The following is a 26,925-nucleotide window of genomic DNA, read 5'->3' as shown; positions in this document are numbered from 1 at the left end:
AGGTAATAATTCTGCAGAGAGAATTGTATTGTGGTGCATTGTATAAAGGTTGTGTGAGGATTTTGCTATTTTAAGTGAGAATAGCTTTTCTTCAGTTTAGAATGTTAACTACCTACTCAGTAATCATGACTTGGAGATGCCGGTGTTGGACTCGGGTGGACACAGTTGGAAGTCACACGACACCAACTTATAGCCCAACGGGTTTATTTGAAATCACAAGCTTTCAGAGTGCTGCTCCTTCATCAGGTGAAGTACTCACCTTGAGTTAGTCACAGGAATTCAAAACTCTGACAAAAAGACATCTGTATCTTTGGGGATCATAACAGGATCATCCTTTGACTGACCAACCCCCATCCTAACTCCCCACCTACACGCAATTTTACTGGCTCCAGCCCTGCCTTTTGGACCTGTGCATCTCCTCTCCACCTATGTGCTCCTTTATCCATCTTCCATCCGCCTTCCCCTCTCTCTCTATTTATTTCAGAAACCCCTTCCTCTCTGCCATTTCTGAAGAAGGATCCAGACCTGAAATGGCAGCTTTCCTGCTCCTCTGATGCTGCTTGGCCTGCTGTGTTCATCCAGCTCTACACCTTGATGTGTCAGGATCTTACTTAAGTTCTTTATAAATGCATTTCTCTTTTCACTTGACAGTTCAGTATTTCTCCGTATTTCAGGGGGATAATAGCACAGTGGTAACATCATTGGAATATAAAGCCGATAGAACCGATGGCTCCCTGGTCTGCAGAGTGACGCCAGCTTTGTAGAGGTAGCTGCCTCTGCTGACAATAAGAACCGTCCCTGCATGTAGCAGAACATTGGCATATTTAAAGATGGCTAAACCATGACCTAACTGTGTTCTTAATTAATTTAATTCACTGCTCCTCCTCAATAATCTGGGAACATGCACATGGACTGCATCAGTTCAACAACACAGCTTACTACCTTCTCTAGTGCAACTAGGGATGAGTAATAAATGTTGGTTCAAGTAGCAACGCCCCATCCAACGCTGGACTGTATTTCCATAATCCATAGAAAAAATTGCTGGCAATGGAAATGCATCTGGGAACTGTCCTGATATAATTTCCCTCTAATTACTCAGCTCCCTGCATCCAAACCTGCCATCCTGGGACAGGGAATAGTCATTTGAATGGCTTTAGTTTCCCCAGTACTTAATCAGAGTAAACTTCTTCTTGTCGACTGCAATGTGAAATGACAGATAGGCCATCTATTCCAAGATTCCTGCTGTTGAAGCTTTTGAGGAAGTTAGCAGGAAGTGCACAAGGGCAGCCGCTCAGGTTAAATTGACCTTTGGTTCTGTTCTTCGCTGTTACTTGGGGGAAGCATCTTATTTCCTCCAGATGGTCTGAGGAGGAACGAAACCATTTCCTTACACACATTGTGGCAACGTGTACAACCCCGAGACAATGGCAACAAGCAAATCACACCTTCTGCTTTTCAGTAGAGAATTAGATATTAATAAATATGTGGGAAAACCAAATTAGCACATTTTCTATTGTTAACTACCTTGTTTTATTTTTACTTATTAAATTAAAGGGAGAAATGAAGGTTTAAAGCTTTTTAAGGACTTATTGGCAATCTTCAGCCTCTGTTAACAAGTTAAGTTTAAATAATCAATCGCAGCAGACCCATGAATAATAATGCTAATGATAGGTATGATTAGACAGCATTGATACAAGGTTTACACAGATATAAGGGAGTAGAGACATCTTGCACCTTTCCTTCTCAGTCCAACCCCCACCAGATCCAGCAAATCATCCAGAAAGATGTTCCAACTCATGGAGGATATTGTAACCATGAGAAACGAGTGATTTTGGGTCAGGAGTGAGGATAAATCTCAAAGGTCTAAATCATAGCATCACCCCACCTACTTTTGGTTTTAGTAGACACATGACTAGGAGTGTGCGAGAATGTAGAGTGGGAGTTAACATCAGATCAGCCATAACTTTACTGAATGACAGAGCAGGTTTGAAGGGCTGAGTTGTCTGCTCTTGTTCTGGCGTTTGTATGAAAAGTTTCCAACGGGAACCTGGATATAGTCTCTGTGCTACAGGTAGCCAATCACACTGGGTATAAACATTAAATTAATTTTGAGGGGGAGCTAGTATTTAGCCAACAGTAAGTTGGCCCCTCACCACATACAGTACCTGCTGTCTCCATGGAGGCTACCCTCCAGCATCAGGCCAGGGGCCCTTCAGAGCCAGAGGCTCTGTGGTCAACAGAGGTTGTACTGGCACAAAGGGCACATTCAATGCACCCAGACGTGCCTCCCCTCCACTCTGAGGGACCTAGCTGCTCTGCCTCTCAGGACATTAACTTCTCACCTTGAGAGTTTGAAGTCCCACTGACATAATGCGGAGTCTTTGCCGTGAGTTAACAGAGCTTTAAAATTCAGTTTCAAAATATGTCAGGTTGTGATTTGGCCCCCTGACCTCTAAGTTATGTGTCTAGTATTATTATCACAGGAATACCATGAATGCAAACTACTGACCTTTTTAACCTTTGCTTCTTTCAGCTTTTCCAAGGCAAGTTTGATTTTGTCAGCTTTTGCCCGGGCTTCTCGTTCTTCCTGCGAAACAGAAAAATCTTTAGGATTTATGAAAAAGATCCCTGGATAATGCTTAGATGGAGAAAGATGGCAGAAAACTGCTACATAGTGGGATTTGGGAGTCCTCAAGCGTACATCTGCTCAGTTAGCACAGATATTTAGCAGTTAATAGGGAAGGCAAATGGGATGTTGGCCTTCATTTCAAAAGGAATGGAATATAACAATAGAGATCTCTTGCTAAAACTAGAAAAGGCACTAGTCATACCACAGCTGGAATACTATGTACTTTTTTGGTCCCCTAATCTAAGGAAAGATATATTGGCATTTGAGGCAGTGTAGAGAAGGTTCACTCAGCTGATCCCAGGTACGGAGGCATTTCCCCAGTTGTCTCAGTCACTGGCTTCACCCACATTCCTCTCAATCACCAGCCTCTCCTCCCATCCTCTCAATGGTCTCTTCCCCAGTTTCTCTCAATCAACAGCCTCTCCCGTCATCTCTCAATGACCAGCCTCTCACCCAGTCCCCAGGCCTTCCCTGTCCTCTCGATCATGAAACTTTACACCCCCGCCACCATCTCTGAGTCCTCTCCTTCATCAGCCTTCCCATCTAGTTCCATCATCCTCCACTCCCTGGAAAAATTACAGCTTATTGAACTGGGTTAATATAATAATTATAAATTAGCATTGATGAAAGGTTGGTCAATGGACAGGAAGCAGAGTGGAATAAATAGGACATTTGAAGTTTTCTCCTGCAGATTGCTACAAGAATTATTGGGAAAATCTTTGTTATTACCTGTTAGGTTGAAGGTGGCCAGAGATAATGATTTTGCCACTGTTTGTCAGTCTGTTAATCTATTTGTTAAAAAATCTTATAACAAACAATATATCTTAAAAACTAATGGATAGATTTTGACAGAAACCTGGTACACAGTTAGGGAATGCCATAAGGAAAGACTTATTAGTTGTGAACCAAGTTGCATATGCAGATTTTATTAAATACCTGTTAATATTGAAAGATTGGATTATTGCTTTCCAATTCACTTACGAGGCTTTGGGCCAATCTACATCTAACAACCTCCTCTGAAAACTCTGCTCACATCTTGATAGCTGCAGTAAATTCCATCTCAGCAGTTGAGTCAATCCACAGCATTTTAAAAGGGACTCAATTTTCCCTTTCTTCAAAGCACAAATGCAAAGATCTAGGTTATTAGTTCAGTAACATCAACTCTGCACTACTGTTCCCAGATCTGCAACTGTTCGCACATATGCAATGTGCTAATATATCTTACTATGACAAAATAAAGTATCAATGTACTTTTCCCACAATTCTGGCTGTAATTATTAAGCCTGAAAAAGATACATAGGAATTTTGCATGTGAAGTCCTTTCTAACTGTCGATAACACCTGTCAGTATGTTGCTGAAACTGGATGCAGTTTCATTCTATAAGTGTTAATGTGGTTTGACTTTATTTTATGGAATCCATAAATTAATACATCAAGAAGGAGGTCATTCAGGCCATCATGCCTATCTTGGCTCTCTGAAATACATATCCTCGGACCCAATCTTTCAATCTTATCCCATAGTCCTGTAAATGTTTTCTTTTCAAACATTTAATCGGGGTTATTATTAAATAATTTTAACCTTTCTTTCAAACAGTACAGATCTTGATCTGCTTTTCTCTTATGTTTCCCTTGGGTCCTTTGTCAATTCCTACATCATAAATTTGAGTTCTTTGATTACAAACAGTCCTGTCACTGGAAACAATTTCTTCTCACTTACTACAGAACAATCCTCCATGATTTTGAACAGTTCTTATACATCTGTCTTTAACTTCACTAAGGAGAACAGTACCAGATTCCTGACATTAATATAACTGCAGTCTTTCAGCTCTGGGCCCATTCTTGAAAATCTTCTCTAATTCCACTGCAAGGTCTTTCCTCTCTAAAACGTGGTGTTCAGCCTTGAGCCATTTCAGCCATCAGATGGGCCCCTTCTGTTTTCCAAAGAGGTAAGCGTCTTGCTGAAATTTTCACCATGGCAATACAATCTTTTTAAGCCTCTTTGCATAATCACTAACATGAGGCATAGAATTAACTATTATAATTGACACTGTAAATCTCTGTTTCAAATAATGAAACACTTGTTTTACTGTAACTCCAAAGGCTTTTCAGGGCATTAACACAGGAAGTTTGTTCTCAACAACTAACACAAATATAGATGTTACTATACTCAGCAAAACAACACATGTCCTTAACTACAAAGGAATGTGACTTCATCCTTCATTCTAATTATATAATTTCCTCACCCAGTTCCTTCTTTTCCCTCCTCAACTTTTGAAGATATTGATTTGTGCTGAACTAAAGCTTTGTAGGCACAGATTGTTTCTTCATAATCAGGGTAGACAGCAAGACTTAGCATTTTGTGAATTATTTTCATTTTTTTTTGGAAAAAGGAACTCTTACCTCTGTCAATGGTTCTGGTGGTTCCAGAGGTGGTGGTGGTGGAAGTGACACAGAAGCTGAACTGAGTGGTGGGCCCATGTCAGGTGGAGGTGGTAGGAGATCTAGGCTTGATTGCTCTGCATATCCTGTCTGTGACACTGGGGGGATCACTGAATAATCTGGCATTGCATTGGAACTCCAAATGTTTGAAGCTGGGGTAGCTTGAGATGTAGCTGTCATGGCTCTTGCATTGCAGACTTGCTCTGTCTGACTGATGTCCTGCATTAGGTCTGCCATTAAGGCATCCAAGTCGGTGTCTTCCAGAGCATTGAGAGACTCTAGCAGAATGAATTGGCAAAACTAAAATTCAATGGTACTTTAAAGAGCAAAGTAACGGCAAACTTATAAGATTCTTTTCTCAAAAAGAAAATCTGGCCAGCAGGATGGAATGCAGCATTGGCTTATTCTCTACTCACCTCCTGTACCTTGGCTTGAACCCAGCCTTGAAGGTCTTCTCTGTCTACCAGATAGAAGGATTCTGTGTGAAATGAATGCTGATGGGGAGTGGAATTAATTCTGTCATTTCTTACAAAGAGCCAGCACAGGCATGACTGAAGGTTGAATGGACTTTGCCTGAGCTTTGAGGTTTTTTGGGCTGGACTTTACAGAATTCCCAGTGATGTGCTTGTATGATGATGGCCAATGAAATGCCACATGTTCTGTGCCTACAATCCACCTGTTCCCCACTACCCCTGCTACAATATTACCAATAATGGCCCAATCTTGGGCTATCTGTGCATGTAGCAATTTAGGCTCTTATGTGGCCAATCAATAGCTTTGTCCCCACCACTTCTGGAATTTAACATGTAGAGGGAGAGGCCTATGCCTATTGACCAGCTTTGTAGCATTGTGGGGACTGGTGGCAGGAAAGAGGTGTTACCTTCTTCAGGGGTCCTCTGGGCCTAATTGAGAGCCCCTTGAGGTCTGCCTTCACCTGCTCCTGGTTATCTTTCACCATCTTGTCTGGGACAGTTGGGGGTGTCCTGGCACACCGAAGAATCCAGCCATATAATTCTATTTGAAGAATAATTCCAAATGGGCCACAACGCAAAACTGAAACTTTGGCAGTGAAATTCGTTGTAGCTCACATAGGGGTACAAAACTGAATACATGCTTCCAGCACAAACTCAAATCAGAAGGTTCAAGACTTGGTGGAAAACAGAAAAATATGACAAGTTGCTTGTGCTTATCACTTTTTCAAAGGTTGCTTTCTGCTTGCCAAAACTCTTTCATTTGCTTTGCTATGATAAAAGGTAGGCATATAGATGAAAGGGTCACAGTGGTTTTCGGTCTCTTTAGGAATATGGATCTGCAAAGCAATGTAGGGCCTGCTCAGCTCAATATTTCGAAGCAGTGAAGTGAATTTATTTTTGAAAAGTACTCTTCAGCGAGGAGGAGCATAGTGTTTATTCCATTCTTCCAGCTTGAGTCATCGCTGGTTGGTGTCTCTAATCATGACAAGTACTGCTGGCACTAAGGTTGATTTAAGCCTCTCAGCAAAATAGAAAATGAGCATGAATCATAGTCAAATATAACTGCGATAATGTCTGAAAACAGACAATAGATGTAAGCCAATCCAGAATGTAATTCTGGAGCAAACGTGATTTCACATTACGTGGGAAAACATCTGTGTGTGTTATACTTCACAATCTCATGCGCATCATTACTTGAGATCTAAAAATAACTGAGCTGATATTCTAGTCAAAGGCAATACTCAATAACAAGACACTGGTTTTGGGCACATTTCGATCGCTGCACTCATAAATGTAATAATGATGGGTAGTCATTTATAAGTATCATATGAAGGATTGATGATGATATCAAGTTAGGTGACGTAGCAATAATTGTGAACGGGAGCAAAAGATTGCAAATGCGCTATGATTTCTGAAGTGAGTGGGAAAAACTGCCAAATTGACTTCAGTATCGGGAAAAGTATGATCATTAACTATGGACTGAAGAAAGATAGATTGCAATATTTCCTTAATGATGAGAACTATGGAGCAGGGACATTTAGGGTCTCTAAGTTATAAATTATAAATAATAAACTAATGGATGATTACAAAGTTAAGGTCAGTGGAATGTTAGCCTGCATTTCAAGGAAGCTGGAATGCAAAGGTGGAAGTTAAGGTATGCCTACATAAAGTTCATGATTAGAACCTATTTAGAGCACTATTTTCAATTCTGGGCTTGATCTACACCATAATGAGCATACAGAGTTCACAGAGTTAAATTCTGCCTTTCCTTGTCCCAACAGTTTCACCAAAACTGGAAGAAAATTGGATTGACGAGGCTGGGATCCTGGTTTAGAATTTTCATGTTTTCACATCCCAGCTAAATCAAGTTCATTCTTTTGAGGGTTAATTATCTTTCTTCTTTATTCATATCCTTAGACTTTTGTGTGCCTTCTATTTAACTTTCTGTCTGCATGATTCTCACAAAATTCCTTCTGTTCATGTTTCTATTTTTTTAATTCAAAACTTCTCATTTCTGTATTTCTCTTCCTCTTCCTCTGAGCCTGTTTCCTTTCACTTCTATATGCTTCCCCATGTGTTTTTGTTAATTGGCAAAAGTAGCCATGAGGAAGAATTGATGGAATATATTTGAGGCAGTTTCCTAGAACAATATGTTGTGGATTCTACTAGAGCTAAAGTTCTTTTGGACCTCACAATGTGTAATGGATTTGGTTTAGTAAGTTATCTCAGAGTGAAAGATTCTTTAGGGAACAGTGACCATCATACAATTGAATGTAACGTTCAGTTTGAGAGCAAGAAACCTAGATTGAAATCAATGCACTAAACTTAAAATGAAGGTAATTACATAGGGGTGAATTTGGAGTTGGCTGGAGTAGACTGAAATTTAAAAGCTAGATAATGGAAGTTAAAGATGAATAAGAAAATAAGTTAAATCAAAGTTGTCATTTAAAGGCTTACTTAGTTACATCCATATTTAATATAACACTTTACTACAGATTATACTTCATGCATCATGGGAAAATGTTCTTACCATTTACATCTGCAAAACCAATTGAGATTTTCAACTCTGTGTCCTGATTGGATGTTGTAGTTGAGGGTGGGATAGTATCCACACCTAAACTCTGTAAGAAAATTTGAAGATTGAAACATTCAACACTTTTAAATCCCAGGATACAAGTAAATGCTAAACAGAGTGAAAAGCATCACAGGTTTTGGAATAGCGAGAAAATGATTAAAATTTGAACATCTGTTTTTCTACGTTAGAACAGCTTTTGGGGTACAGGAAGTATTACCTGGTTTTAGAAAACCTGCCATTTCTATTTCCTAAGAGAGTGAACAAGAGAATTGTGAATAGATTCATTTTTCCACCGTCAAACTTGTGATGTGGGATTTTACATTAATACTCACAAGTTCAGGGTTAGCTTGCAATTACAGACTATTTCTGATTTAATGGCACTTTTCTCAGCATGGGTTCTGGTTGGATGTGATGTGTGGGCAGGCAGTGGGCATCGTAATTGTGCCACACACCTGATGGCAGTAATCAGAGACTCGATATGTCTTGGATGATAGCATGAGACTGGGAAGCTGCCAGAACTGAGGGGGCACCACCAGAAAATTCACCAATAGCAGAAGGATGGCTCTTACATCAAGCTCTGGATCTGGAGTGGAGGGAGACAATTGAGGCTAGGTGGAAATGTCTATTAAGGGGCTGGAAGTGGACAAGAGAAATTTGTGAGGCCAAAGGAAGCATTTCTGCTTCTCCCTCACCACTCAGAAAGTAATGTATTAAAGAACCTAGAAACAGCAAGAACTGTAGATGCTGGAGTCAGAGATAACAAAATGTGGAGCTGTAGGAACACAGCAGGACAGGCAGCATTTCTGAAGAAGGATCCTGACCTGAAACATCAGCTTTCCTGCTGCTCTAATGCTGCCTGGCCTGCTGTGTTCCTCCAACTCCACACTGGGTTATATCTGATTTAAAGAAACTACGTTTTTTTAGCATTCTTTGAAGATTGGTGGTTGAATCATTCTGCGACAGGGCCCTGTAGGTGGGAAAAGCAGGGATTCATCTTGATGAAGGGTCTAGGCCCGAAATGTCAGCTTTTGTGCTCCTGAGATGCTGCTGGGCTTGCTGTGTTCATCCAGCCTCACATTTTATTATCTTGGATTCATCTTTGCCATTCAGTCCATGTCAAAGCTGTTACCATTCTTGAATAGAACCTCACTATAAGCATTTGAATAAGGATTCTGCCTGTTTAAGCTGGAACACAAGGTCTCACAGAGCTAGCACTGGACACCTCTTTTGCAAGTTCTCATAGAGATGTGAATCTCAGTACTCTTTGTGCTGCTGCTGTTGTACTTTCTCCCAGGAGATTGCAAGGACTGAGGTCGTTTGGAGGGGGGAGCGGTGCGGGGGGAGCGTGGGGAATGAAACAGTGGTGGTGATGGTGGGGGGTGGGGTGTGGCGGGTGATGACAGGTGGGGAAACTGCAGTGAGTAAGCCTCTTAGCCAGGCAACAGTCTATAGTGTTAATATAACTCTGCAGCAGATGAACCTGAATGATATTAAGCACTGGATTGAGCTTGACTTGCTGAAATCATGAAAGTTTGATCAAACAGTATCAGAATTAAAATAGTTGCTGCTGAGCATGTTATCACCCTCAGTAATGAAATTAGAAACGAAACACAAACTACATCTCAATTTGTAAATCATCTTGTTTGAACTGTAAACCATATTTAGATTAATTTCTTGGTTTCTTCTGGGTATTTGGAATAATATATTTAAATTTCCAACTCTTGAAGTTCTTGAAATGCTGTAAAAGAGAATGAAGTCAACAGCTGGGATACCACATTGGAGCTCTTCAACAGTTTATTGTTCATCTGTTTGAAATTCCACTGAGCCCAGTCACATTTCACTCAGCGCCACTTTAAACTGATAGTGCAATGAAGTGTCGAAAAACCCTGATGCACTTAACTGGGAAAGTGCTAAGGCAGCAGAGTGCAGTGAACTGTTTAAACATCTGGCGGTAGTTAGTTGGTGGATGTATACTTAGTTACTGACGGAGTCTGAAACTCTCAGGTGTCTCTGCCTCTACCCTTTCCCTTTAACAGTGCCACTGGACTGAATTACCACAGTGATTGTAGCATGTTCCACATTGAACAGATAATCTTTCACTGCCCAATCAGTGGATTGATAGCTGACATAGTGATCTCATTCCTGGCTGGATGTTTACACTTCCCCAGTAGAAAACTGCTGCTTTTTTTTCCCTTCCAGAAGCTTTAATAGTTTTTAAATAAATAAACAGTTTTGTCCTTTTTGTTTATCAGTGAACTAGCCCACCATAATCTTGAAGAAGGAGGGAATGGGAACATCAGCACCTCCTCGCATCTATCCAGGAATGCACTACCTCAATTTAGACAGAATAGCAATTCCATCATTCCCACTCACCACCCTCAGCCTTTTCCCTCAGACCAAATGGAGGTTCTGAGTTGTGAGTCATCAGAGGATTTCAAGATCGTGATTGGGCGTTGGAGGATTGTTGGTTGAGCTCTGCTGCTATTTGTGGATCTTTAGGCTGGCATCAGCCTAACGCCAATTCAGAGTGCAACTAACCAGAGTTATGACTACTGCAAGTGCCTGAGCCCCAGGCCAGGGTATCCGGAACACAGTCAGAGTGACTATGAAGAAAGTGGAGGAAGGAGCACCAGTCGTTTGGATCATCATGAAGGGATTCTCCCTCGATTGCTGTGAGTTCCAATCAGTGGATATTTTCTGTCTGCAAAGGAAGCCTGGAGAAAGATGCGGTGTTTTTTGTTGAGGCTCATCCTGAGAAGGTCCATGATGCAGGACTCTGTGCTCTACAGTCTGCTCCCAAGGATGCACACTGAGACAAACCTCAACTGCACCTGGAGGGCCAGCAATCTGGTGGGAGATGCTCATTGGTCTGCCCGAAACTTGTCGGTCTTCCAGAGTAAGAAGTTGTTCTCAAACCAGTGTTGCAAACTGCCACATGTCAAGGTCCAGAGCTATGTGCTGAGGGACACATAAAGCTTGGGGCAACCGCTGCCAATGCCCAGTGGGGAAAGACCCAAGATCTAAAGTCTTTCTGCTGAAGTACAATGGGCGTCTGTTCAGTTATCGTACCCCCTCCATCCAGCCCCTCAGTTACATGTAAATATAGATGTAAGAAATGCATTTGGTTTGTTTGTTGGATGGAGTAAAATGACCACAACTGGCAACCCCAGCAATATACCCCAAAAGATGCCACACTTGAAAGAAACAATTGAGAAAAGAGATAGTTCAAAGGATCACCCTGAAGAGTGATAAGCCAATTGAACCTCCACCTGAGAATACAGAGTCAATGGGGGAGCAGACAAAGAACAAACAGGAGAGTGCGTGGCATGTAGCAAAGAATAACCACAAAAAAAACCCCTTAGGTCACATGGGGTCAGCACAGGCTAGCAGCAGAGTGGAAAGGGACAGCTGTATGAAGGACACACCAGCAACTCCTCTTCAAAGAAGATGTGCAGGAGGAGGCCATAAACAGAAGAAGAAGAGGTAAAGCTCCAAGAGCGAGGAAGAGATGAGCATCCATCCCCGACCTGGAAAAGCTGGACATCGCGAGGGGCCTGGTGAAACCCCACCTGCTGATGTCAGGAACCACGAGGAACAAAGCACAGCACAGCTCTGGGAAACTGGGAAAAGTGATGCTCTGATCCAGGAGGGCAACACCAGCTCTGCTTGATCCGGAGCATGACATGAAACCAGACCTTCCTGGCTTTGTCTCTACCCTGTGATGCCTGATAGGGGCTATGGCCTTGGGAGCAGTAACAAGATGGCTCCCTCAGCACTGCGAGGTGGAATGCCTCTGGGGGATAGGACAGCTCCATCAGCCTCCTGAGGGGAAATCCTTACACCTGTCCTTTGACATTTCACCATAAGTCCATCAGGAAGTGGTCCTCAAGACCCTGAGGGAAAACCCGAAGATGGATCCTATTGCATGATTCCCTGAGACACTTTCAAAATCATTTGACAAAATGGCTCAGTGCCAGAACTTTCCAACAAGCACCAAGATGTTGTTTGGCTGGTGGAGAGAATGGCACTGCCTGTCAGATCCTTCATATAAGCCTGCACTCTGTGAGCCACTGCATGCTCCCCTCGAAGCGGCTGTCCTGATGAGGAGACTGTCACTCATCTCCTTCCAGAATGTGCCTTTGCAAATCAAGTCTGGAGAGTGATGAAGTGGTTCATCTCAAGCGGCTCTGTGTCGCAGGATTCTGTGCTCTACGGTTTGTTCCCGGAACACACGTTGGAACGAACATTGACTGTGCCTGGAGGAATATCAACTTGATAAAAGATACTCTTTAGTCTGACAGAAACCTATTGGCTTCCCAGTGTGACTTCGATCAAGTGTTGCAGCCTGGCACATTCCAACATCCAGGACTATGCGCTGAGGGGCACACTAAAGCTTGGACTGCTGCTACCAAGGTGTGGGGGAGAAAGACCGCCATCTGGGAATTTTCTTTGAAAGTTTAACAGGGGTCCATTCAGTTATCAGTCCCTCTTGGTGTCTCGAAACAAATATAAATAGTTTCCTGCTTAAGTAGAAAATGTCTTTGTTTCTTGCAACTGCAGACAAACTGTGAGAAATGTCAAAATTCCCATTTTTTCTGCAAAGACTGTACGGATATGATTGAGGGGACTTGCATGTGTTTATAAATGATTTTATGAATAAAGTATATTTTTGAAATAAGAAATCCATTACATTTTGCCCTTGAATTCCCTACCTAACAGACTGAAGAAACACTTTTATATGTGGGTTGCAGAGGTTTAAGAAGAAGTATGCTACAACCATCCTGAAGGGCATCTAAGGATGGACAATAAATGGCTTGCTATCAACAGCTCCACCCTGACAACGCACTTTTATAGTTTGCTTTTACACTGTAAAGGCTGTTTGCTGGGGGTGGGCGCTCAGAAAATGGCCCCTCAGTCTGGTGCACAGAAAACCAAAGAATAATATTGGATTCATAAACAAAGGAAGTTATGATGGAGCTATATATTATGATAGTTTGGCCTTAGCTGGAATATTCAGTGCCACACTGAGGAACGATGTGAGTGCACTACAGAGAGTGCAAAGGTGATTTTCTTAGAGGTCACTTGGACTGGAATGATCCAGCTATGAAGACAGACTAGAGAGGCTGAGATTGTATTCCCTAGAGGAAAGGATGCTGGCAGGGAATCTGAGGGGAAGGGTTAATACCTTGAGGTTGCAGTTTTAAGGTAAGAGGGTGGTGGGTATTTGGATCTCAGCACCTAAAAGAATGGTACAGGTAGGAACCTTCAAGAGTTTGAAGTAATGTCTGGGTGAGCACTTGAAATGCCATTGCATACAAGGTTGTGGGCCAAATGCTGAGAAATAGAATTAGATGCATTAAGTGGCATATTAGAATTGAATATGTAAAATCATCTGAGTTATTTGTTAAAAAGAAATTACTACATAAATGTTACATGCATCTGATGTCAATGTAGCAAAAGTAGCTTCTAAATTGTCCACCTTTTTTCTACCAGCCAATGCAAAAAGTGATCAACCAAAAAGGCATCTCTTTACTAAATAAGAACCAAAAGAACTGTGGATGCTGGGGCTAACTTGTAGTTAGTATGTGTGGGCTGCAATGCTTTCACTTTCAAAGCAGAATGAAAACATCCTGAAAAAGCATTTTCCCTCCAGGTGGAATCTTAATGCCCCACTAATCAGCTTTGTTATTTATTGACGTTGGCCTTTAGCTTGCTACAGGCTGTTTAGTTGAAAACACAACTGACCTGTGTCAGCAGATCCATCTCTCCGAGGAGATTGCTGAACATGGCATCTATGTCATCATTGGCATTAGCTCCTCCGAGCTCCATCTGTAGAAGAACAAAAGAAGAAATTAAGACATGAATCAATATATGATGTTAAAATCCCTGTTTGGATGCTACACGGTTTTAGTTTCTTTGTATCAAAAATAAACACCAATCTGTGTAAACTAAACAGCAAATCTTTCTCTTTAATTCAAACCTTTTTGCTTTTTTTCTTAAAGGTGTTGAAGTTTTTCTGGGCAGTAGTTACACTGGGAATAGAACAGCTTCTCAGTTACCTTGTCAAATCAATCATTTTTCATCTGAACCCTGACAGTGACAAGATTATTTATCCATAGGCAAATGATTGCAGAGTTTGATTATAATTTCGTTCAGTATGACAACACACTAGTACGAATTGAGGACAGTGGTCAGTAGAGGAAACCCAGACTAAATTCTCCTGTTTCTAAACTAGGGATGCTGATGTTAATTAGTTCTCAATTTGTTGCTCTGGGTGGGAGCAGTTAGCTGAGCATTGACCAGAAACTGATCTGGGAATTCTCTGCTAAAAAGATGGGTTATGGAATGCTGAAGATGCTTAAATGTACAATTTCATTTAATTAAACAAGCTCCTGCAAATCAGAACAACAAGACCTCCTACTGAGCTGTTATTATGTGTGTCCCTTGTTCGCCAAAGGGGTCACTTCCAGTTTCAAGCATCATATACTTTAAAGCAAGATAAAATAGTAGGAAATCAAAATGACATAAAGTAAAATGACTTAGAAAATAAGATTTATTGCTATGAGATTTTGGTATGCGCAGCAAAACAAGATCTAATCATCGTTTAACCAATATATTTCAAGCCATAATACTATTTTTAGTGCCATCCTTATCAGAATGGTGCATATACCCTGGTGCAGCAATGATAGCTCCCTTTAATAAAGGCAATAGAAATGATATATCCCTCCCACAAGTAAATTTCATTATGTACTTTTGCTGATTTTGCAACCAGAAATGATGGAAGGGATTTTCACTGTACACTGCTGAGCATTTTTTTTTATTGCTTCAGAGTGCTTCCTGATTTTGCGACTGGCGATTTCTTCACCCGCCAACTAGACTGAATATTTCCCAGTTTTATTATTATCGGATTGGAAAATGCCTCAAATCAATCAGGCTGTTAAATGTTTTAATGATAAGCAGGCATTTAAAATCATTTAGATATGTGTTATTGAGTTCAATGTTGCAATCTAGAGTTCATGTTAAGCTTATAACATGTTCAATTTTGTTCCTGTTATGTGATGTCACCTCAAACTCAAAATCTGATTATGCCCTAAGCATGCTTTTTAAACACTGAGCTAAATCATTTGATGTTTTGGCTAAGTGTCAATTTTGTCAGGTTTCATGGAAGGTTTCTCTCTGTGAAGCCTAGTATAATTTTTCACTGTATCATCCCAACTTCATTTAGTTAACTACTTAGTAGGCATTCCTTTTATACAGAAACATAGAAGATAGGAGCAGGAGTAGGAGTAGGCCATCCAAATGCCATTGAATAGGATCATAGCTGATCATTAACCTTAATACCCTTTGTCTGATGCTAGTCCAATTCTACTATCTCACTATAGCTGGAAGGGACTCGCGTTCAATTCCACCCTTGGGTGACTGTCTGTGTGGATTAGATTAGATTTGATTAGGTTAGATTCTCTACAGTGTGGAAGTAGGCCCTTCAGCCCAACAAGGCCACATCGCCCCTTGCAACATACCACCCAGACCCATCTATGACCTAAAACCCACACACCCCTGAACACTACGGGCAATTTAGCATGGCCAACCCACCTAGCCTGCACATCTTTGGACTGTGGGAAGAAACCGGAGCACCCGGAGGAAATCCATGCAGACATGGGGGGTATGTGCAAACGCTACACAGACAGTCGCCTGAGGCTGGAATCAAACCCAGGTCCCTGGCGCTGTGAGGCTGCAGTACTAACCACTGAGCCACCGTGCAGCCCATAATGAATGTGGAGTTTGCACATTTTCCCCATGTCTGTGCGGGTTTCCTCCAGTTGCTCCGGTTTCCTCCCACAGTCCCATAAACAGAAGAACTCACCCCTCATCAGATCTCCTTGAAAATACTGGCAACCTTATGCCATCTTTCAAGCACCGTTTCTCACTGTGATGAGCACTGGCATTCTGAAACTGCCCACCCTGGTGTTTTCCCCAGACATGGCAGACAAAGGGAAATTGATGCCAAGGACCTTAAGGCGCTGGTGGCTGGGGTGGTGAAGAATATGGAAGCCCACTTCCCCAGGACTTGCAGCAGGGATCCGGGTTCGATTCCAGCCTTGAGTGACTGTCTGTGTGGAGTTTGCACATTCTCCGCGTGTCTGTGTGGGTTTCCTCCGGGTGCTCCGGTTTCCTCCCACAGTCCAAAGATGTGCAGGCCAGGTGGATTGGTCATGCTAAATTGCTCATAGTGTGAAATGCAGGGATAGGACAGGACATGGGTCTGGGTGGGATGGATGAAGGGTTGACGTGGACTCAATGGGTTGAGTGGCCTGTTTCCACGCTGTAGGAATTCTATGATTTAGAAAGGTCTCTGATAACTAGGTATACAGCCATTACTAACAACAGTGTTTAGCGTCATGAGATGTATAACAGTTGCCAGGGATTGGAGACCCATAAGTGTGTATTCTTACAGGGAATGGGTCAACGTGAAGTGTTGGCACCCCTTGATTTTAAGAATGAGATGAGGAGGAATTTCTTCTCTCAGAAGGTTGAGAGTTTTTGTAACTCCTTACTACAGAGAGCTGTCAGGGCAGGGTTCTTGTGTATATTTAAGGTTGAGGTGGATAGATTCTTGATCTGAAAGTGGGTTAGCAGAAAAGGACAGGAAAGTGGATATGAGGAGTTCAGATCAGCCATGATCCTATTGAAAAGCAGAGCAGGCTTAGGGCCATATGGCCTACTCCTATTCCTATTTCTTACTGTCTTATGGACCTCACGTTATTAGATCTTGCAGCCTCCTTTCTGTAGGCTGTACACCACCTAGGACCTTCCTCATTGGTTGAGGCATTTGCTCCTCCCACTCTGAGTGATGTTGCAGCCATTTTCTTTCCCATCACATAGTTGCAATATCTAGGGTGATGGAAGGCAACTGCAAGCACTTCACTGAGAACCACTCCCTTAAGGCTTTGAGACACGGCTACTTGCTTGCTGCCCATGCAGTGTGTTTGCCTCATGAGCTTCTGGAACACCATACAGAATTGAGATTGACGATAAAATATGTTGAAGAGCAAAGTGACTGGGAACTGCTGGCCAGCAAGACAAACTGCCTGGCTCTGCCATTGCATTGCGGGCAAGGGGTGGTGCTGTGAGCATGCAGGTAGGTGCTAATTGACTGAACATTAAGAGGATGAGCAAATGAGGAACCCTGAGACACACCCTGGTCCAATCCATGAGCTGGGTGCCTATCCCTATGTGCATAGTGTCCTTACCGCAGCCTCTCAATTGTGCAACTGTCAAGCGCAGAGGCTTCCTGTAGATGGATTGGATAAGTGCTATGATAGTCCTGAGAGGCTGGAAGGAGTCACATGCCTATGATGTAGATTAATGTGAACTAGCCAATGTGGCTAGTTCACTGGAATGTGCCCACAAATGTTATTGCTGGGCGTCCAAGGTGATGGTCTGAAGGAGAAAGTGGCAAGGTGGACCGTGACTATCATGCTGATGTGTAGTTTCCTTAGAAGAATAGTAGTCTTAGAACAGGAAACGGTACATTCAGGAGGTGAGACTCACTATTAATTAGACAGTTAACAAACAATAATGTCCTTGATATGCATCTTGTTGCTCCCTTGTCGGAATCTCAGCTTCACACCAGGAAATCTGTTTCAAAATTCATTGAGTTGCTTCTGACATCGAGCAAACTTTGCCTGACTTTTCACACAATTCTATAGATTTCTGGCTACAGCCCATGTCATTCAGTCCCATGTAAAATTGCTCCACAGATATATTTATATTCAACACAATTACAGTGATGACCATGACTCCAAAGTCATGCGAAATCATCAAATGTACTTCATTGAGGGCTGAATTTCATTGTTGGAGGGGAGAGGTCAGTCAATAGTCACTCTGACATAATGCAGAGAGAGAGCTTTTTCATATATATTCATTTCATGGGATGTGGGCATCGGTGGCTTAGCCAGCATTTATTTCTTGTCCCTAGATGCCCTTATGAAGGTGGTGACGAGCTGCCTTCTTGAACTGCTGCAATCCACCAGCTGTGAGTTGCCCCATAAAGTCAATAGGGAGGGTATTCCTGGATTTTCACCCAGTTATAGCGAAGGAACAGCAAAATGTTTGCAAGTCAGGATGGTGAGTGGCTTGGAGGGGAATTTGGAGTTGGTGGTGTTCCCATATATCTACTGCCCTTGACCTTCTAGATGGAAACGGTTATGGGTTTGGAAGGTGCTGTCTGAGGATCTTTGGTGAATTTCTGCAGTGCACCTTGTAGATAGTACACACTGCTGCCACTGAGAGTCGGTAGTGGAGTGAGTGGATGCTTGTGGATGTAGCGCCAATCAAGCCGGCTGCTTTGTCCTGGATGGTGTCAAGTTTTTTGAGTGTTGGTGGAACTGCATTCATCCAGGCAAGTGGGGAGTATTCCATCACACCCCTGACTTGTGCTTTGTAGATGGTGGACAGGCTTTGAGGAGTCCAGAAGTGAGTTATCTGCTGCAGTATTTCTCGCCTCTGGGAGAAAGCAAGAACTGCAGATGCTAGAACCAGAGTCAATAGCAGCTGGAGGAATGCAGCAGGCCAGGCTGCATCAGACAGCGGAAAAGTTGACGTTTCAGGTTTACATCTTTCATCAGTCTCTAGCCTCAGACCTGCTCTTGTGGCCACTGAGTTTATGTGGTAAGTCCAGTGGGTTTCTGGTCAATGATAACCTCCAGAATGTTAATAGCGAGAGATTCAGTGATGGTCACACCATTAAAAGTCAAAAGATGCTATCAACAGCACAATGCTAATTTGATTTACTTGCATGTGGTCCATAGCCTACTATGCCGTGATATTTGAAGTACTTGTCTAGGTAGTCCTTAAATGTTGTGAGAGTACCTGCCTCCACCACCCTCTCAGGCAGCATGTTCCATCAGCTCTTAAGTCAATATTTTTTCTCAAATTGTCCTCTAACTCACTTGGTCCTCACCTTTAAGCTTATGTCCTCCAGTATCAGACACATTGTGGGTCAACCTACAGCAAATGGACTGCAGTAGTTCAAGAGGGCAGCTTGCCACCACCTTCTCAAATGTAGTCAGGAAGACGGAGCAAATGTTGGCCAGACAGTGATGACTCGTGTGCGAGTTAAAAAACCTCAGAGCTGGGGAGGTGTGGTGTTAACTGGGACTCTGAGAGAAGATGACGTGCAGTGCTGAGAGAGGCTGCATGCTTCAATCAGGGTCTGTGGGATACAAAAGCTCCCTCTCAGTTTCATTGCTAAGTTTCTCAACTCATGGGAAACCTGGAAACAGCAGTTAAATTCGAATCTAGCTTCCTGTTGTGCCAACTCAAATTTGAACATGTTAATAAACATCTTGCCTCTCCACAATGTAACTTTCAGATGACCTATTGTGGGTGGCAGAATGAAGACATATTCCTGGCATTAGACCTTTTAGCTTATTCTCACTTGTCATGAGGTGGGTAGATTGGGGGAAGGAGTGGTTAAGATGGAGAGACATACCTGTTCCCCTCCACAGTTATTGCTTGACCTACTAAATGTTTCCAAAATTGCCTAGTTTTACTTGACTTTTGATTTGCCTAAAATATATTGATAGCCTGAATGTTGCGATGTGATGCATTCAATACTACCCACAGAATAAGAAACAGAATTAGTTGTAGATTAATACAAGCAAATTTGCACACGGTAATGGGGATGAGAAATGAGAGATTTGTTCATCAACAAGGTCCTGAGTGTTGTAATGGAGCTAATATGCAAATTTTTTCAACGACTGAGCTCAATAGGTAACATCTCAGACTATTCAGGAAACATATAGAGAGTTGCCTCACACAAATTCTGAAAAATATATGTAGTTTTTGTGGCTCAAAGCAAAGCTCAACCATCTCTTTTTGTTGATTTTTGTCTTTAATTTTAACAAGTCATTGAAGTGGTACGGGAGAGGAGATGAGAGAAAGAAAACTATAATGTAATTAATACCACTACTTTCTAAAAACGTTTATATATTATGCTTGGTAGGTGAAATCTAGAGAACCTCAAAAAGTAAGCTGTTCACCTCAGTCTAACTGCGAAGCCTCATAGCAGGCAGAGATCAACCTATTTCACTGAACAAATACAAGCTGAAAACAACTTCAGAAGAAAATGAGATCTCACCTTTATAGTTCAACAACAACAGGGCTAGGTCAACAGAAGTGGTAATGAGTCAGTGGTCTCATCGATAAAACCAGGAGGATGGTTTGAGAGAACAACAGTTGAATGTGTACTTCTACACACTGTGCAGCTTACTTATTGAGCAAGCCTTTTTTTATTGAAGCTACTGTTTTTCTTCTAGCATGTTTCTAACAAGCTAGGGCATGAAGAAAGAATGTTGTTAAAATTCAGGCAGTGTTACCTAAAGCACTGCAGCATGACAACAGGCAAGGAGCATGCATTCCTCACACAAACAGAATTTCTGTTTAGTTTAGTTTAGTTATGTTTTATTCGAACATGCTACTGCAGGCATAACCTCAGCTTTGTTGCTTTAACTTTAACATTTAAGTCAAATATTAAAAAACTTAAAATGGGAGAACGATTGGCAAATGGAAGGCTTTTAAAAATGTGATATCAAGAGTCCAGGGACAGTATGTCCCTGTTAGGGTGAAGGGAAAAGCTGGCAGGTTCAGGGATCCCAGGCTGACTAGGGATATTGAGGCTGTAGTCAGGAAAAAGAAGAAGGCATCAATTAGGTTTAAGCTATTGGGGTCAAGTGAATCCCTGGATGACCACAAAAGGTGTAGGAGCACACTCAAGAGGGAAATCAAAAGAGCAAAATGAGGGTGTGGTTTGCATCCGGCATGTATGGCTAACAATAATCCCAAGAGATTCTACAGTTATATTAATGTAAAGGGGTGGCTAGGGAGAGAAGAGGTCCCTTTGAAAATCAGCATGGATCAGTGTTTACTGAGGAGAGAATGATGGAAGCTAAGGAAATAAGGGAAACAAGTGGCGATGTTTTGCACTGCATACATATTACCAGAGAGGAGGTATTTGCAGTCTTAAAGCACATTCAGGTGGATAAATCCCCTGCACCTGATCAAGTCCATACTTGGACATTGTGGGAGGCTAGGGAAGAAATTGCAGAGGCACTTGCAGAGATTTTTGCTTCACCTTTAGCCACTGGTGAAGTTTCAGAAGACTGGCGGGTGGCTAATGTTGTTCCATTGTTTAAGAAAGGTAGCAAAGACAAGCCAGCGAACTACAGGCCAGCGAGCCCGGCATTAGTGGTAGGCAAATTATTGGAGAGGATACAGAGGGAGAGGATCAACCAACATCTGGATTGTCAAGGTCTGATTAGGGATAGTCAGCGTCGATTTGTGCGAGGGAAATCATGTCTGATGAATTTTTCAAGAGGATAGATGAGGGTAGGGCAAGGAATGTTACCTGTATATGAACTTTAGTGTGACCTTTGACAAGGTCCCTCATGACAGGGTAGTCATGAAGATTAGGTCACATGGGATCCAGGGAGAGCTAGCTAATTGGATTCAAAATTGGCTCAATGGTAGGAAGCAGAGGGTGATGGTTGAAGGTTGTTTCTCAGACAAAAGGCCTGTGACTATTGGTTTGCCACAGAGGCCAGTGCTGAGACCTTTGTTATTTGTTATTTACATAAATTATCTGAATGTGAATGTAGAAGACATGTTTAGTAAGTTTTCAGATGATACACAATTAGGAGGTATTGTCAATAGCTAGGAAGGTTACCAAAGATTACAGAGGGATCTTGATCAGATGGTGAAGTGGATTGGCAAATGCAATTCAATACAGATAAGTATGAAGTGTTGCACTTTGGAACGTCACACCAAAGTCGGACTTATATAGTAAATGATAAGGTCCTGAGGAGTGTTGTGGAGCGCAGGGATACAGACTTACAAGTACATAGTTCCTTTAAACTAGCATCACAGGTTTACAGGGTGGTGAAAAAGGCACTTAATTTGCTGGCCTTCACTGGTTGAGGCAGTGAGAAGAGGAGTTGGGACATTATGTTACAGTTGCATATGTCTTTGCTGAGGCCGCACTTGGAGTATTGTGTGCAGTTTTGGTCACCCTGTTATAGGAAAGACATAGTTACATTGGAAAATGTGCAAAGAAGATTTATGAGGATGTTGTCAGGTCTAGTAGGCCTGAGTTATAGGGAGAGGTTGGCCAGGATAGGACTTAATCTCTTGGAACATAGGAGAATGAAATGTGACTTTATTGAGGTGTATACAATCATGAAGGGCATAGATAGGATGAATGCATATAGTCTTTTCCCCAAGAATGGGGAATTGAAAACTGGAGAACATAGGTTTAAGGTGAGAGGGGATATACTTGAGAAGGATCTGAGGGGCAATTTCTTCACGCAGAGAGTGGTGTGTGTATGGAATGGGTTGCCAGAGAAAGTGGCTGAGGCAGATACAGTAGCAACATTTAAAAGATATTTGGATAGGTATATGGATGGGAAGAGTTTAGAGGGGAATGGACCAAATGTGGGCAACTGGAATTAGATGAGTAGCCACTATGGTCAGCATGGATCAATTTAGGCTGAAGGGCCTGTTTCCATGCTGTATTATTCCAAGACTCCGTGCCTTCATGTCTCTAATTACTGAAGTGGTGTAGCACAGTGGGGAGGGGTTTTCATAAACATTAAATTAATTTATACTGATTAAAGAATCAAACGTTCCACATGGATATTGCAAAGTAAATATGAGGAAAGGAAAGCAGACTTGCAATTTTACCCATAAAACATGAAGGCAGGAGTAGGCCATTTGGCCCATTTAGTTTGCTTCTCCATTCAATGTGATTATGGTTGATGTGATAATCTTCAACTCCACTTTTCTGCTTTTTCCCCAAAAAAACCCTGGTTCCCTCACTAATCCAAATCTGTCTATCTCAGCCTTAAAGACACAACATCTGTAGCCCTCTGCAGTAAAGAATTCCACCAGGTTCTCTATAGTCTAAGAGAAGAAATTATCCCTCAATTCTGTTCTAAACTGGGCAACTCCTTACTCTGACGTTGTCTAATCTGTTCGCTGCTGCAGGCTGGTAGCCTCCTTTTCTCTCTCTCTTTTTTGTCTTGTTTTTTCATTTTTCTTTTCTTTCTTCACCTTTGACACTGGAGCGGTGTCAATGGGGCAGCCTGGGATCTTGAACTTCTCCAGGCTTCCGTAATTAAAATTGTTTTTCACCTTGACTCCTATTCCACGCACATTGTGAAAAACAACATATAAAAAGTCCATTCTAATTGTTGGCGACTGAATCAGTTAGATAATCAACTTTAACTTGCCCATCAGCCTTGACTGTGGCTCACTTTCTTCTCCCAATTGCTTACTATTGAGAAATTATCCCGGAGAACAACACAAGCATTACTTTCTCAATGACCAACCACTTCCTTCTTCATTACCAATTTAAAAACAAAACGTTTTTCTTTTGTTTCTAAGCTTGAGACCAACACTGCAGCTGCTTCTGTTAATTATTCCTCCCTTTCTCCTTTAATTCTAGACATCCTCCAGAAACAAATCAATCTAGCATATTTCCAATTGTCATTTATGATCCTGACTCAAAACCCATCTTCAATCCATCAATCCTCTTTGCTGTTGTTCCATTTATAGCCTAACCTCATTCTATACCATGTGTACCTTGTTTCTATCCCTTTGAGTAAAGTCACCATGGATTTTGAACAAAGATTTATATTTGCTCTGCTCTATACATAGTTGCAGCAGTTTTGTGACACCATCCTCAGTAATGGAATCTGCTTCCACAGCAGGCTGATGATCTCATCTCCATCTCTCCATTGCATCATCTGACCCAAAGATCATTTTCAGATTAGCTGTGTGACATTGAATCATGGATGACTTAAAACCTTCTGTAAGTGAATGTTAGGAAAGTCAATTGCCCAATAGTTGAGTTTATAAATTGTATTTAGATGGTGGAAATTAATTCATGGTTCATTTAGTATTCAGTTACGTACGTAGAAAGAGACTGAAGCTGTGATGTTTGGGTTTGAAGGTGTATGCTTATAAATTGCAACTTTGTCAATAAAACCTTACAAAGTGCAGAAGGATTGGGCTCCAGTTCTATACTTCATCGTCTGGTTTTCTGGAAGAGATACCATGATTCAGGTACCTGTAATGAAGTTCCTTTGAAACTGATGTTCTCTTCCTGTTAGGCCTTTTGAACAGGACCAACAATACATTGTGCAACTTGAGTGTCTGGTCAACCTGAAGTTGTGCTTCAAATGATATATTCACCTCAGCAACAACACAAGATTCTTTTAGCTTTTGGACTCTCAGAGGCTCATGTTCGGTCCTAGACTGGACTGTCAGAGGCTTGTGTTTGGCCCCGGCCCAGATTCTCAGAGACTTGTATTCAGTCCCAGCCTAGTCACTCAGCGGCTCATGGTAGGCTGTGGCCTGGTCTTTTGGTGGCTTATGGTGTGTCGCGACCTGGCCTCTCAGTGGCCTATGGCAGCTCGCAGCCTGGCCTCTCAGCAGCTCATGGTGGGTCCCGTCCTGGCCTTTCAGTGGCTCATGATGGATAGAACCTAGTCTCTCAGTGGGTCATGGTGGGTCACAGCCTGGTCTCTTAGCGGTTCATGGTGGGTCCCAGCCTGGCCTCTCAGTGGCTCATGATGGATCCCGTCCAGGTCACTCAGCCAATGTCAACTAGTCTCTTGGCGACTCATGGTGGTGTCTCTGCTCGGCGAGCAAGTGGATCCTGCTCAGGCAGGTTGCCGAGACACTGGGGGAGATCAGGGAGATGGCAGTTTCAGCAGCAGCATTGTCGAGAACAGACAGTAGAGCGTGATATGTGGAGGACTCAGCAAAGACTGTTGAACTTTCAACTTATTCCTTTAATTTCCTAGTTTAAACTACAAAAGACTTTGGTGTAAACTATTCTCACCTCTAAAAGGAACAAGAGGAGAGGGCATAGATTGAAAGCCATGCGCAAAAGAAGCAAGGATGATCTGAGAAAATCTTTTTCAATCATTGAGTAGTTAGGGTATGGAATTCCTTAGTTGGAAATGTGGTGGAGGCAGGTTAAGCCAAGGCATTCAACAGGGTATTGAATGATTATTATAAAATTAATAGTGTGCAAGGGGCTCGGGACATGCAACAGATTGTGATACAAGGTAATGATACTTGTTTGCAGAGAGGTGCAGGCATGATAGACTGATATGATAGACATGATAGAATGACTTCCTTCTGTGCTGTAATAGGTCTATGATTCTGTGATGTGATTTTCTGAATGCCATTTTCTGAATTATCCTGAAACATGGGAAACCTATAATTCCTGTTACTTTCTCCATGGAAATACTTTGACTCGAGTCAACTTGTCCCAATCAACATCCCTTTTCTCCTGAAGTATAACTTATTGTAATCATTTAAAGTTTGGTATTCTTATGTTAAACTTGGCAATACTAGACAAAAAGCTTTCCCAGTTCTCTCCTTTTTCAGCAATATTCAAACATTGTAACTGTCAATATGTGCTAACTTTGTTTAAGATAACATACTGATAACAGAGTTAGTCTCTCAATTACAAGATTGCCAGTTCCCACTTCTTATCAAAGTCTCAAGGGCACATGAATACTTCTTTGTCAGCTTTAATATGTAGTGACTTGATTGAATGTTAAAGTCACATAAGGAAGTTAGCTGGAATCATAGAATCCCTACAGTGTGAAAAGAGATCAATTGGCCCATTGAGTCTGCACCAATCCTCTGAAGAACATCCCACCCAGTTCTGGACCCCCACCCTATCCCCATAACCCTGTACTTCTGACCATATGATGGAGGAAAGGTCATTGATGAAGCAGCTGAAAATGGTTGTGACAAGGACATTCCCCTGAGGAACTCCTGCAGGGATATCCTAGAGCTGAGATGATTGGCTTCCAACAATCACTACCAGCTTCCTACAAGTCAGGTATGACTCCAACCAGTGTAGTGTTTTTCCTCTGTTACCTCATTAATTTCAGTTTCCCTAGGGCTGCTTCACTGGGTTGAATACAGCCTTGATGTCAAAGGCTGACACTCTCATCTCACCTCTGGAATTCTGCTCCATGCCTGAACCAAGGCTGAAGTGATGTCAACAGCTGAGTGGCCCTGGCGGAACCCAAACTGGGCATCACTGAGCAAGTTATTGCTGAGCAGGTGCCGCTTGATAGCACTGTTAATGACACCTCCCATTGCTTTATTAATGATCAAGAGCAGACTGATGGCGTGGTAATTGACCGGTTGGATTTGTCCTGATTTTTATGTACAGGACATACTCGTGCAATTTTCCACATTATCAGATAGATACCAGTGTTGTAACTGTACTCGAACAGCTTGGCTAGGGCAGCGGCAAGTTGTGGAGCACAGGTCTTCAGTATTATTGCCAGAATGTTGTCAGGGCCTGTAGCCTTTGCAGTATCCAGTGTCTCCAACCATTTCTTGATATCATGTAGAGTGCGTTGAATTGGCTGGAGACTGGTATCATAATGCTGTGGGCCACTGGAGGAGGCCGAGATGGATCATCCAATCAGCACTTCTGGCTGAAGATTACTGCGAAAGCTTCAGCCTTATCTTTTGCGCTGATGTGCTGGGCTCTTCCATCATTGAGGATGGGGATGTTTGTGGAGTCTCCTCCTCCAGTGAATTGTTTAATTGTCCACGATCATGATTAGATGTGACAGGAGTGCAGAGCTTAGATCTGATCCATTGGCTGTGGGATACTTAGCTCTGTCTATCACTTGCTGCTTTTGCTGTTTGACTTGCAAATAGTCCTGTTTGGTAGTTTCACCAGTTTAACGTTTCAGATATGCCTGCTGCTGC

General features: G+C 42.2%; 1 protein-coding gene across 2 annotated transcripts in view; it reads right to left on the bottom strand.

The window, feature by feature from the left end:
• The window catches only part of apbb1ip (amyloid beta (A4) precursor protein-binding, family B, member 1 interacting protein), a 146,451-nt gene that overhangs the window by 70,398 nt on the left and 49,128 nt on the right, over window positions 1–26,925 (bottom strand). Inside the window, exons 1-5 of one of the 2 annotated variants that reach the window (XM_048561107.2) lie at window positions 20,258–20,366; window positions 13,861–13,944; window positions 8,071–8,161; window positions 5,029–5,345; window positions 2,510–2,587 (exon numbers count right to left, since the gene is read on the bottom strand). In XM_048561107.2, coding sequence (XP_048417064.1) covers window positions 2,510–2,587; window positions 5,029–5,345; window positions 8,071–8,161; window positions 13,861–13,944 — 570 coding nt within the window. In that variant the 5' untranslated portion in view covers window positions 20,258–20,366. Of the gene's footprint in view, window positions 1–2,509; window positions 2,588–5,028; window positions 5,346–8,070; window positions 8,162–13,860; window positions 13,945–20,257; window positions 20,367–26,925 lie in introns of those variants that run through there. The other variant, XM_048561099.2, reaches the window with a different exon arrangement.

Source organism: Stegostoma tigrinum, chromosome 2 (assembly GCF_030684315.1).
Source record: "Stegostoma tigrinum isolate sSteTig4 chromosome 2, sSteTig4.hap1, whole genome shotgun sequence".
NCBI classification, from domain to species: Eukaryota; Metazoa; Chordata; class Chondrichthyes; order Orectolobiformes; family Stegostomatidae; genus Stegostoma; species Stegostoma tigrinum.
This window is presented reverse-complemented; position numbering and strand designations above follow the sequence as displayed.